This window comes from Impatiens glandulifera, chromosome 4, assembly GCF_907164915.1.
Source record: "Impatiens glandulifera chromosome 4, dImpGla2.1, whole genome shotgun sequence".
NCBI lineage: Eukaryota > Viridiplantae > Streptophyta > Magnoliopsida > Ericales > Balsaminaceae > Impatiens > Impatiens glandulifera.
The window spans coordinates 44,281,753-44,296,552 of NC_061865.1; the positions used below are offsets into that span (position 1 = coordinate 44,281,753).

At 34.0% G+C, this 14,800-nt stretch overlaps 1 protein-coding gene and 1 pseudogene across 1 annotated transcript; one reads left to right on the top strand and one right to left on the bottom strand.

Moving 5' to 3' along the window:
• Positions 1–228: 228 nt before the first annotated feature.
• Positions 229–701, bottom strand: LOC124936606 (annotated as a pseudogene).
• Positions 702–2,146: 1,445 nt separating this feature from the next.
• LOC124935195 (probable polygalacturonase At3g15720) lies at positions 2,147–4,029 on the top strand. The gene is made up of 8 exons (XM_047475646.1): positions 2,147–2,269; positions 2,361–2,699; positions 2,797–2,829; positions 2,930–3,137; positions 3,226–3,307; positions 3,384–3,492; positions 3,581–3,694; positions 3,775–4,029. The coding sequence occupies exons 1-8, from the start codon at positions 2,147–2,149 to the stop codon at positions 4,027–4,029; spliced, it is 1,263 nt and encodes a 420-aa protein (XP_047331602.1).
• The last annotated feature ends 10,771 nt before the right edge of the window (positions 4,030–14,800 follow it).

Here is a 14,800-nt window from a genome sequence, read left to right on the forward strand (position 1 = left end):
TATTTTTAAAAAAGGGTTCAAGAATTTTATGTAAAAAGGAGGGAGCTTATGCAATATACATAGAATGATACAATATTTAATACATTAATGATAACAAACATATATTGAACATATATTGATAATTAGAGAGATAATATATATTAATTCCGTAGATTGTCTCACACACATTACACTTTTACATTATTTGCACACAAAAGAAAAGAGAACAAAACAAAATACGCTAGATATAAATGAATTTTTGTTTCAGCCGGAGATGTCGATGGTCTTGATCTCCTGCTTCTTCTCCGGCTCCTTGGGTACAGTGACCGTGAGGACGCCGTTGTCCATAGTAGCCTGAAGCGGCGGAGGAACTTGCCGCTGCTCCTCTCAACTCGGTGCCACTTCTCGTTCTTCTCCTCCTGCTCTCTGCTCCTCTCGCCGCTGATCTGGAGAACCTTTCCATCTTCCAACTCCACTTTCACCTCCTCCTTCTTCAGCCCGGGCAGATCGGCCTTGAATACGTGCGCCTCCGCTGTCTCCTTCCAGTCGATCCTTGCATTGGCGAAGGATGAGGTCTCTCGGGCGGAGGACGGAACATTATCCAGTACTGAACTTGAGAAAGGGAAACCCTCGAAGATGTCGAGACTTGAAAAGGGGTCGAAGATGTTGCTTCTTGGACCGCTGAAAATGCTTGGAATTAGCGCCATTAATTAATTAATAGATTGGATGATAGATTCGTTTTCTGATTGATTATAGAAAGTGTTAATTTGTAGTCTTGTAGAAATGCTTAGGAAAGATGTTCAAGACCGATGATAGAAAGTGTCTATATATAAACAATAATAGGAGCTGAAAGAGAAATGTAGACAATTCTAGGGCCTTCTTTAGTATTCTCATTTGTTCTAGTTGGCTTATAATACTCTACACGTGTCTCTTTTTTTATAAGTAGATGTTTCTATACATTTCAATCACTTTCTTATTTTTTTTACTTTACTTTAATGATTATCATTATCATTAAATTTTAATTTTAATTTATAAAATTCCAATATATGACATAATTAGTTTGCAACTCATTTCACTATATATCTATTCGATGAAATTATTTAACCATAATTTGTTTGCAACTCATCATCAAATGAATCACGTCTAATGGGCCATGATCATGTGACGTTGTTTGCATTATCGTTCGACAATCGTGTTGAGGTCTAGATTTTCAAACTATACTTTCAGTTTTAAAAAAATGGAACTACTTATAATTTCTCTCAAGAGGATAGGTAGACAACATTTCCTGTATGGTTTTCAAAAAATAATCTTGTCTTTCTAAAGTACAAAAATAAAGTAGAAAGAAATAGTGTCAAACTAAACATGTGAGCAAAACACATATTAGCCCTTAGATTTTACTTCATGTTTAAGTTAACACATATACTTTGGTGAGATCAAATTAGTCCTCAAATATATGAAATTAGATAGGTTACAATCTCTTCAATTGGAGAGAAAAGAGTAAAATTATAGTGTATTTGTAAAAAGAAATGCCTCTCATTTTTAAAAATATGCATACTATTTTATTCTGGTTAAGTTCACTCTAAATTCCAAAATATGATCAAATTAATCATCAAAATAAAAAGGATGAACATATTTTGTGAATAAATTAAAAAAAAAATCAAATTAGAAAACTCTATAATTTTATCCATAATCTCCCTACATGTGGTCAAAATATTTTCAAAGAAATTAAATGGAGTCAAATCTTCCTATTTTGGCAACTAAAATGGTCAAGTTCAACCAAACCAACATGATGCAATTCATGAAATAGTAATAATTTAAGTCTACATATTACAATCACACAATTTCAAATTAAATTCCTATATATTGTTTAAATCCTAAAAAAATACACATGTAATAGTTTTGAAATTTAAAAATATACATGAAATATTTTTAACTTTATACATTTTCCTAAAATATTGAACTTAGAAAGACTATAAAATCAACAAAAATTATTGGGTTTTGACACATTGAATTTGTTTCAATAAGATTTGTTTTTGTAATTCTTGGCTAGTAGAATTGATTGATAATGGTGATCACCTTTTTCTATCAACTTATTGAATCTAATTAGTTTTTTATTTTATTTTATTTAGAAAAACATATTAACATGTTTTTATTTTGGTTTTCTTTCATGCAGAGTCATCTCGGTTTATTCTTTCTGTTTTGCATTTTTTATCTAGATATTTGTCTTGCTATTACATTTGATGTGAGACAATATGGTGCGGTTGGAAATGGAAATACCGATGATTCTAAGGTAAATTATTTCACTTATTTGAAACATGTAGTATTGTTAAGGTGACGAGTTATCGTACGCTAGACTAAACATTTTGTATTTATTTGTAAAGGCATTTTTACAAGCATGGAAAGCAACTTGTGCATGTACAAGAGACACTGCTGTTATGGTGGTGCCGGCTGAAAAGACTTTCTTTATTAGATCTTTGCTTTTTAGTGGCCCTTGCATATCTCAATCACCTCAAATTCAGATCGATGGAACTCTAATAGCGCCAGACGATATAAATAAATGGGCGGAATGTGCATCGAACACATGGATAATGTTCTCGCAAATTAATGGTCTTAATGTTTATGGAAAAGGAAAACTTAATGGAAATGGTCTACCGTGGTGGCAAGGCAGTAATCTCAGATACCTCCACAATAACAATTTTGAATATTCATTTCAATACAAAGTAAGATAAACTCTTAGGACATTTTTATTCTTTAAAACAACATTTAAATAAAAAAAAAGTGTTTAACTATTCATTTCTATAATTATTTTTTTTGCAGTATCCAAGAATGGGAAGTTGTTCTCGACCAACGGTGAGATGGAGTTTAACTTTGAATAATTCTATCTCAACATATAATTTATATTAAAATAACTTTTTTATTTGTTTTTCTTATGATTTGTTACGTTGTATAGGCAATGAGGTTTAGTCAGTGCAACAATCTTGAAGTTAAAGGATTGACTCATATTAACCCTCCGAGAAATCATATAAGCATAAATGATTGCAACAACGTCAAAATATATGAAATAAAAATAATCGCTCCAGAGAATAGTCCTAACACTGATGGAATCGACATATCTTCTTCAACTAACATCCATATCATGAACTCCATCATCAGAACCGGTAACACCTTCATTCAAATTTACTAATTGTAGTTATATATTTTTGCTCATTTATTAATGGGTAAGTCTTCAAATTTTGTCTACGATAGGAGATGATTGTGTTGCCATTAATAATAAGTGTTCAAATATTATCATAGAAGGAGTTCAATGTGGACCAGGCCATGGTTTAAGGTAATTATAACTTTAATATTTGATATGTCTTTTAGTAAAAATGTCTATTTAATATAATAATATTTCTATATATTAGTGTTGGAAGTCTTGGAAAGGGTGGAGATTATGCCCAAGTGGAAGGAATACTTGTAAAGAACTGCACTTTGACTACGACAACCAATGGAGCTAGGATAAAAACATGGCCGGTAATATATAAATAATAATAATATTGAAGGGTAATTTATTTATTTATTTTTCTAACTATTAATTATTATTTATTTTAATGTAATTTAGGGAGGGAATGGATATGCTAGAAATATAACATTTGAGAATATTTTGCTTCACAATACAAAGAATCCTATCATTATTGATCAACATTATTGCAATACCACCCATTGTGCTGAACAGGTTAATTGTTAAACACTTTATTTCCTTAATCCAATTTCTGTTCTTTTGTTTCTCTCTAATTTTTTATTTTATTTTTACAGATGAAAGCGGTTAAAGTGAGCAATGTGAATTATATCAACATACAAGGAACATCGGTCACAAAACATGCCATATTATTAGATTGCAGCACACATGTCCCTTGCACCGACATTGTTTTTAAAAATGTGAATATCAAATCAATTTCCGGTGAAAAAACTTACTCCACCATGAATAATGCCATCTTCGATCCTTCTCCACATCCCCGGAGGTCCATTTACTTTAGGCCAAGTGTCTTCAAACTTGGAAAGAATGAATAGTTTCTCAAATCTCAAACACAAAATCCAATTACATGGACTATATTGGTATAGGATGTTAATTACTGCCAAATATTTTTTATTGAGTAGTAGTTAGCAGTAAAAAGAATTGAATTGTTCATGTTTTAGTGACTTTTTTGCACCAGCATGTAACATTCATAATATTTATAAGTAATATATTGAATTTACTTATCTATTCAGTTACTCTTTTTGGCATTTATTGTTATGTAACATATGTGAACGCTAAAATATTGAGATTTATGTCAATTATGGTAATGATATGCATGTATTTGTTCTAGTTTTAACTACAAAAGGGACATAAGAGAAAAAAATCCATATTATTAGTAATTTACTGATTTACCTATGAAAACAGTTAAAGTGAACAATGTGAAGTATATAAACATGAAGGGATCGTTGATGACTAAGCATACCATATTTTTGGACTGTAGTGTCCATGTCCCTTGTAGTAGCATTGTCTTTCAAAACGTGAATATATGATTGAGTTCAGGTGAAAAAACTTATTCCACCTTAAAAAATGTAAATGGATTGTGTGCCTCCACTTTCCCAAAGGTCTTTCTTTAATGTATGGGATATTTATCAAATTTTACATGGATTATGTTGACTACTAAGTCTTTTTTATTAAAGTTAGGAGTAAAAAAAAGGGTTGAATTATACATGTTTAGACTTTATGATGGTATGCCACCAACATGAAACAATATTTATAATTTTCTGTAATATTTTGAAATTATCTCATTATTTATGTCTTTTGGAATTTAATATTTGTTTCTACTTTAAATGATGTGCAACAAAAATGCTAAAATGCTGGTTTTTTAAATCAATAATGTTGTTGAAATTCATTTATTGATCAATTTCAAACTATATTATAAATACAAACTTAAATAAAGAGGGAATAATGTGGAAACATAGCATAAAACTCTAAACTATATTAGACTCTTTATCAATGTTTAATTTAAGTAATTTTTTTTCATATCACAATCATTCTTCCTAAATTTTAAAAATATAAATAAAATTTTCATCTTGTCAAAATGAATGCCAGTCTAATTGAAAAAAGTTTATCAATTCCAATTCATGATTGAAAAGAAAAAATATTCCGGCATATTTTAACATTAAAGGAAAAAAAACATTTTAACATATTTTTTTTGTAAACAATCAAAGTTAAATTTGCAAATTACAATTTTATCCAAATATAACTTTTTTTAAATCTCCAATTAATAAAAACTTGTTTTAAACACACAACAATAAAACAAAACATGAAAAAGAGTTCATACAAATTAAATACATTAGTAAATTGGGTAAATAATGTAGGATATATCGATCCACCGCTAGACATAAACTGTGACATAAGACGCATCATATCGGCTCTCTCCATCCTCATTCTCTCTTCCATTTGAGCCTTCTCCATCCTCATCCTCTCTTTCATTTGAACCTTCTCAATCCTCATTTCATCCTTTAACATGTTTTCCAACTCGTACCTCGCGGTCTTCTCTTTTTCCTTTTAAGCCTTCATCGTCTCTTCCATATCATCGAGTCTTCATTACATTGTTACAGTCTCTTGACGTAGTTATTTTTTGGACGGTGCAGGACCTTGAACTTGGGAAGCTAAAACTGATCCCACCCTATAATCTTTCTCTTGTGTTGAAAGCCAAAAACTTCTTCAACTAAATCGACATCATAAATGTCAGGACGTTCAACTCGCAAATTTCTTAATTCATCCTACAATAAAATATTATAATACAATTAATAGATAAAATATAAAGTAAACATATTTTATATACTTACAACTTTATTCAGTATGTGCGGATCAACAGTTTTATCCTTTTTGGTCTTAGTCGCCAAAAAGAAATCTTCATAGTTTGCAATTGATCCTTCTTGCAGATGTGTAAATGATTTGCTACCAAAACGATGTGCATATTTTGATTTTTTTTTTGTTTTCTATGCTGGTAGCGCTTTGTTTCAGTAATTAATATATATAATTTTAGATTAAAATGTTATATTAAGTACAAAATATGAAAGAAGAAACCTGAAATTTATCGGTAAAGTAATGGTTTCAAGCAATCACTCCCAATCTTGTTGGGTCATTTCATCAGGCTTATCCGCCCTGATTGCTTCCACATTTCCTTCGTACTTCCTTAACTTACCAAGATTTATGTCATACCTCCAATTCTCCCACATCGTCTTCATGTGTCTCAAGGCGTTGTTAGTAACAAGAGGGAAAATTATATTTTTCTTATTCATCTCAAATGAATTCTTACTAGTCTTTATAAGAAAGCATAGACCTTTCATATGCTTGAATCTTCAAGTGACAAAGTAATGATTGTTAATATTAAATAAGTCTCCCACCCAAATCTCTTGGTTATCCCACTCACCCCTAAATTAGTATTATTACTCTAAGAATATTAAACATTAAAAACTAAAAACTTATTAATTTAAGTTTATTCAACAGGCGTCGACGTCATAACTCTTAATATCATATGAATAAAATTTATCCTGAAATAAAACGTTTTATAATACACAAATGATTAATTTCAAATAAATTTCCCCCTTAAACTTAAATATTCTTTCCATCTCTCATTCCAATTAGTCTTTTACAACTCTCTAGTAATGTTGTAACAACCCTAACTCCTAAATTACTTACACCGAGTGAGGGATGTTTGAAATGTGAACATAATTAACGGAAAACAGAAACATGTGCGAAAGCATTTTGTCATTTATAAAAAGTGGAGCTACAAAATTTCGGTTTATAAACATAAGACACGGTCCTTGGCTTACAAAAATATCAAGATAGGGTCCTTTACTGCGAAAATACAATCTTTTAATAATAGACCCAATAAAGGGCTCGGTCTTCTATCTTTGTCCCTCCTTTCACACACATCTCTTCACCTTGCCCCACTCCAAGTCTCCCTTTAATTGTCATAAAAAGACTATAGCTGTGTACCTACACCACACAAGCATAGTGAGTCTAAAGACCCAACAAGTTATAAAAAGATTTATAGATAACACTTTTAAAAACATATTTGAATACATATACTGGTTTATAAAGTATATCATCATTTGTGAAAGTATAGTAAGATCTTGAGCACATATTGGCCCTTTACTATTTAGAGTTGATCCTTAAAGTTAGGAATCCTGTTTGAGCACATATTTGGAAAGGCACTCTTCGGAGTCTATCCCTAAAGCCCACAACCTGGTTAGACAATTGTCTATGTGGGTAGGATCTTCCAGAGCTCATCCCAGAAGTCCAGTCCCAATAGAAACTTCAACACATATTTTGGAATCAGACTACTAGAGCTCATCTTATGTAGCCCTCCTCCCATACCGTCAATTCTCATACATCATTGTTCACAATGATTCCATAAAACATTTCATACTTTGAAAATCAGATCCTTCTTTTGAAAACAGATCCTTGTTAAAAAAAGAGATGGTACTTTGGAAAACAGATTATCCTTTAGAAAAGAGCTAGTACTTTGGAAAACAGATTGTCCTTTGAAACAGATCATACTTGGTTCATATATAAAGATATTGTTATGCAATGAAATAATGCTATTAAAATAGTATGCATAATTTATATAATATACATGAATTATATAAGCATGTGTTGGTTTTTAAAGAGTGATATAGAAAGGTTTTCTTGCCTTATACTTTGAAACTGCTAAGGTTTGATCTATCTATGAAGGTTGGTTGTTCTTCAAGACTTCTAGTGGATGTCTTATGATTTTTAGTTAAGAGGGAAAATGGATTGATATTAATTAATCAATCCATGGTGAAATATTTAAATATAAAGAGTCAAGGTCGGTTGAGGAAAATGGTTGGTCATCGGCTTCACAAGTATGTGCAGAATAATATTTATAATGAAGAGGGCTTGTCACCTGCTGGTCATAAGCATGGGTTTAATAAAAAGGTTGGTCACCTACTTATCATAGACATGAGTATAATAAAAAAAGTCTGGTCACCTACTTGTCATAGCATGGGGTTGATAAGACTGGTCACCTGCTTGTCATAGACAATGGTTTGATAAAAAAGTTGGTCACCTGCTTGTCATAGCATGTGATTAATAAAAGGTGATGAAGAGGGTTTGTCACCTACTTGTCATAGCATGGGAAGGATGAAGTATGAGGTGGCCAAGCATGTGGTAGATAAGCATGAGGTGGATAAGCATGAATTGGGTAAGCATGAGGTGGCTAAGCATGAGGTGGCTAAGCATGAGGTGGTTAAGCATGAGGTGGCTAAGAATGAGGTGGCTAAGCATGAGTTAGAAAAATATAATCAGTCGGCCCCCTCGGTCGAACCCTCTCGGTCAGACCCCCTTGGTCAGACCCCCTCGGTCGGACCCCCTCGATCGGACCCCCTCGGTCGGACCTCCTCGATCGGATCCCCTCGGTCGAACATAGATTTCTCTCGGTCCTATATCTCAGATTTTCCTTAGTCCTAATTTCCAATCACACGGGTGCTTGGTCTTGGCCAGGACCGAAGTCATTCGGTCAAATATGAAATTTAGGGTGTGACAATTGTGGTCGGAAGTGACTTGGTGAATATGTCAACGGCTTGATCTCGACTTTCAACATGCTTCAGCTCAACCTTTCCTTGTTTGACTTGTTCTCGAATGAAATGAAATTAGACATCAATGTATTTTCTCCTTCCATGATTAACCGGGTTCTTTGCTAACTCGATCACCGACTTATTATTAACTCGTATCATAGTCCCTTCATCTCGGATCACTCCTAATTGCCTTAGTAAATTTGAAAGCCAGACTACATGACACACGCTCCAAGTGGCTGCCACATACTCTGCCTCGCACGTCGACAGAGTTACAATAGGCTGCTTCTTTGACAACCAAGTAAGAGCCGTATTTCTGAGTATGAATACATAACCCGAAGTACTTTTTCGGTCATCAACATCACCACACTAATAACTATTAGAGTAACCCACTAAAGTGTAACCCACTAATCGGTAGTCATTTGATTTTAAATAGAAAATACCTAGTGAAAGAGTTCCTGGAACATATCTCAGAATTCTCTTCAAGGCCTTCCAATGTGTATAGCTTGGATCCTCCATGAATCTGCTTGTTATCCCAACACTCAATATTAGGTCGGGTCTCGTGCTTGTAAGATACCTTAGACTTCCAACTAAACTTTGATATAGTATCAGTTCATTCTCCTCCATCAAACTTTGAGAGTTTAGTGCCTGGTTCCATTGGAGTTGAAACCAGATTTTAGTCCTCTATTTTAAACTTCTTTAAAATTTCAAGCGCGTACCTCTCTTGGGATATAATAATCCCTCCTCGAATGCTTCACTTCTAGACCAAGAAAATATTTTATCAAACCTAAGTCTCTCATCTCGAACTCCTTCTTCAATACCTCCTTGAACTCCTTAATCAGATTTGTGTTGCTTTCGGTGAATATGAGGTAGTCGACATAGAGAGCGACTACCATCATATCATTTTTTGATTTCTTTGTGTACAAGGCATGCTCGTAAGGACATTGTTGGTACCCATTTTTCTTGAAATACTCGTTAATTCTCTCATTCCAAGCACAAGGAGCCTGCTTCAGCACGTAGAGGGTTTTTCTCAATCTCAACACCTTCTTATAATTACTTTTCTTCATATGTCGGATTGAATCCATTCTCATGACAGGAGCAAAGAATTCATCATAATCGATTATCTCCTTTTGTCTATAGCCCTTCACCACAACTCGAGCCTTATAACGCTCAACCTCTCCCTCGACATTTTTTTTTTGTACACTCATTTTACTTCAATGGGTTGAGCTCTTTCAGGAAGGTCGGTTAGCTCCCATGTTTTATTGCGTTCAATTTCCCTAATTTCTTCATCCATAGCTGATTTCCATTTCACGTCTATTACAACTTTCTCAAAATTCAAATCTTCTAAGTCAGCGAGGAGATATACAATATGGACTTCATTTGTAGTATCATATATCTCCTATAGACTTCTCATTATGGGATTTAGAGGCTCGGATTTATCTTATGATAGTTCGGTGGTTGTTGATATCGGAGGCATAACAACCTTTGAACTTGTTTCTTCCTCAATCGGGTTATTCCAGTTCCATGTCATTGATTCCTCCACGTGAACATCTCGACTCACCGCCAATTTCTTTTTTTAACAGGATCAAACAATTGGTATGACTTAGATTTTTCATCATACCCGATAAATATGTACTTCTTTTTCCGATCTTCTAACTTTATCCTGTACTGACTTGGAACTTGCATATAGGCCACACCACCGAACACCTTGAGATGAAAGACACTCGGCTTCATACCACTCCAAATCACTTGAGGCATCTTCTCTCCTAGATTTGTCTGTGGACATTTATTTTGCACATAGATTGTGTGCTACACTGCATCTGCCCAAAACTGTTTCGGCATATTCTTTCCTTTCAACATAGATCGAACCATATCGAGAATAGTTTGGTTCTTTCATTCTTCCACACCGTTTTTCTGCGGAAAATATGGAGCATTCAAGAAATGCTTGATTCCATGTTCATCGCAGTATTTGTTGAACTCGATAGAAGTGAACTCACCTCCTCTGTCAGATCAAACTACTTTGATAACTTTGTATGTTTCTTTCTCCACCATCACTTTAAATTTCTTGAAGGTTTCAAACACTTATGACTTCTCCTTTAGAAAATAAACCCACGTCTTTCTCGAATAATCATCAATTAAAGAAAGGAAGTATCTCTTACCACTAAATGATTCTAGAGTTATTAGCCCACATAAATCAATATGGATCAGTTCAAGGCTACTTTTGAAGCATCGCCGAAAGAAATGGATCCGGACTCCACCTTTGAGAGTATTTTGAATAAGCTCTCGTCTCCACACATGTGGCTACTTGCGCCAATATCCAAGTACCAAAACGAGTTATCAGAACAGCTAGGTTTGATCTCGATTTTTGGAATTTTTTTCACTAGCCACAATCCTTCATCTTCTTTTTTAACAAAGAAGTTTTTGGTTCCTCATTTTCTTTTCGGATCTATAGCCTTTGAAAATATGACCCAACTTTCCGCAATAGTAGCATTTTATCGATTAAAAATCCTTCGCAATATGCCCATTCTTTCCACAGTCATAACACTTAATATTATTGTATGTGTTTGTCCGGACACCCCAAGCTTGACCTCGGCCATGCCAGTTATGTTGGTCGACCTGCTCACTTCCTCGTCCTCCTTCCTCTTCCTCTACCACCTAGGCTTCTTCCTCTTCCTCTGCCTCTTGTACTCTGAGCATAGATTACCTTCTCCTCTTTTATTGTCACCTTCGCTTGGAGAGCCTATTTAAGAGACTCGCCCTTCTTGTTTTTCCTTATCTACTCATGCGCTTCCAGGGACTCAGCAAGCTCTTCAATGGTAAGCGTTGATAGATCTTTGGATTCCTATATTGCGCACACGATATTTTCAAAACTATATGTCAATGACCTCATAATCTTTTCAACAAATTGGTTTGATGAAAGACTCTCACCATTCCGATTTAGTTTGTTCACAACGGTCTCCACCCGAGTAATGAACTCAAATACACTTTCCAAATCGCCTCTTAGTTTGAAGCCGAACTTGCTTCACTTGTTCGTCTCCTTTGTTGGCTATTTTGAGTGTATCCCATGCCCCTTTTGGAAGATTTACGTCAGATATCTTCTCAAAGCCAGATTCGTCGACATATCGGTATAGTAGATATAGAGCCGCCCTATCTTTAGCTCGAACGACCTTCAAGGGTTCAACTAGGCATTTGAATACCCATCTGTGTTCTCTAGTTCCTCATACCCAGTCTAGACCACATCCTAGTTATCTTGGGAGCCAAAAAGGGCCTTCATCTGTACCTTCCAATTGTCGTACTTGACACCTTTTGTCAACTTGGGTAGCGGTATGCCAATAGTTAGACCTGTCATTTCTCTCAAGTGTTTACACTCAACACACACACCTCACAAAGCTCTCGATTGCTTTTTTTTCTCTCTCTCGGCCTGCGCACACCGCAACATTCTCTTTTGAGACTGACATGTTTTCTCACGCTCACCTCACACACAATAGCTCTAATATCAATTTGTTCATAACAAGAGGGCAAAATATATTTTTCTTATTCATCTCAATGGACTGTTACAAGTTTTATAAGAAAGCATAGACTTTTCATATGCTTGACTCATCAAATGACAAAATAATTATTGTAAATATTAAATAAGTCTCCCACACAAATGTCTTGGTTATCCCACTCACCCCTAAATCATTGTTATTACTCTAGAAATATTAAACATTAAAAACTAAAAACTTGTTAATTTAAATTTATTCAACAAGCGTCGACTCCATACCTCTCAATATCATCTGAATCAAATTTATCTTGAAATAAAACGTTTTATAAGAAACAAATAATTAATTTCAAACAAAAATGTATTAAAGAGATTAACTTACGATAACGAAATGACATAGAGTATCTAAAGTGGTGGGGTGAGGTGGTTTCAATGGACTGTGCAATGTGGAATAATATTATTTTGAAGTCAAGGATAGGAGAAGAAGTAGTTCAGGTAGTTTAGCAGTTGGGGGAAAAAACGGTTTTCTTTCGGAATCTAGTTTCGTTCTTCAGTCCAGCAGCTCCGTTCCATCGAGTTTTGGTAGAGGTTACGGTCAATAAAGCAAATGGAGAAAGGCTTAGAAAGAGGACAAGACAGAGCATATAGATTCCTCTTAGTGTGTATAAGGGAAGATTAGGAAAAAGAATTGCATGCAGGCATGAAGACGAAGAGACCAAAGCAAGAACAGGCCAAAAGTATTCCGGCGAGTTCTAATTCTCTATACGTTTTTCGATCTTCACAAACTCAGGTACTTCTTTCTTAATTTCATTTCTTGTTTGTTACATGAGGCATCAGTTTTGTACCCCAATTCTAGTTAAAGATAGACTGAAATGTAGTTCATTTGATTCATAGATAGCTTATTCTTATTGTCTTAAATTGCTTGCATGTTTGGATAAAACCTTAGCTAATAGTCATCGTGCTAGGATTAGTCTAGATCTATGATTATAATCAGATCTCATCTAGTCTTAACTCTCAAGTAAATTGCTGCTGAAATCACAACACTACAGTCGCCGGAAGTACGAAATCGCGAATTAGTCGTTTAGAGATATCCTTCATTGTCGCATAAGCTATAACAGAGCTCCAATAGGTGGAAAAACGCCCCGCGCCATTGATCCGGTCGATTTCTTCGAACGAAACAGTAGTTACAGTATGTAATTGCTGATGAGCTTTTTTTCGACCCCTTCTCCTGTGTTCCATCGCAATAACAAGGGTTGGATGAAGACGAAGTTGTTTCGACTGAGTTATTCTGGGAAGATGCTTTGCTCTAGGACGACGGTTCGTGTCGGGTGTATACATCACCGAAAATCGCCCAGTGCCGGAGACGGAAGGAGAAGAAGACGAAGTCATCTATTTCTTTTTATTATTCTTTCTGGTTTCCTCTAACCTTTACAATACTTTTAAAAAGAACCTTAGGCCTTTTTTTTTTTTTTTGATTAAAATGACCTAAATACTTTAATTTTAATTTCGAATTAATTAATTAATTAATTAATTCGAAATTAAAGTAGTCCCTAGGTTCTTTCTTTTATTTTAATTGAACCCCCAAATTTATATTTTATTTTATTTTGACTTCAAATTTTCAATGCCCATCAAATGTTTTAGATTTTTGGGATTCATTTGAAAAAATATCTATCTTTGCGGTGTCATACATAGAGTTCAATTATTTTGAAAATCCAAACAGGATTCATATGGGCTTCTAAAAATATTATTGACTATTATGAGAAAGTTTGGGAATCATTTTTGAAAATAACTCATTTTAATTTGTTTTATTCAGAGTTTTCTCAACTCTAAAAATTTCAAAAGGAAAACACTTAGAACTTTTAATTAATTTATTCTTCCCTCTTCATTTCAAAGGAATAAATTTCTAATATTTTATTCGAATCCTCATCCTCCTCATTTATGCTCATTTGTTCTCCCACGGGAATCGTGTCTCAAACTATGTTGTCGCTCTAACCTTGTTTATGCCCTGTGAATATGATTAATCCCTTTGTAAAATGGTTAAGATTTTCACAGATAATCAAAAGAGTTATGAACTCAGAACGAAAACGTAATAATCCTTTAAACATCAACTGACCAATTACTTAGGAGTAGAGACTGTTTGTGAAGACATACGTATAGGACATAACGTCGTAGGCCCTTTCTTAATATGTAACCAAACACCGGACTCTTAAAACGAATATCTGATTTTCTTTTCTTTAATTTCTTTGAGAAGAAACTAATGTGGCTACTCTAAAGTCAATTAAATCGATATATCTGCGAGTTGATCGATTTAAAACATGTACGGGCATATTCGAAAGGACTATGTTAAAGAACATTATTTTTGGTTCGTCATCCCTTTTCACATTTTTACGGGATGCAGAGGAAGGTAAGTCAAATGGTTTTTTTAACATAGCTCTCCTTAACACACAAAAAAAACGTTTTCTCTTAAAAAACATTGCATGGTTGAACCTACAATAAAAATCTTCGTCTCATACCGCGAGAGCACATGAGGAAGTTAAGGCATATGGTCGATAATTTCTAGATCGCACAAATCGACCTTAATGATAGGGTAATTTTCTTATGTGAAAAAAACGAAAAAAAACACATACAGCCACATAATTTTTAAAATTGAAAAATAATTTAGGCATATACAAGATATAATTAGAGATTGTTTATGAGTTTGGTACTTGATTACGTGTGAAAAAGAATTGAAAGAGATAT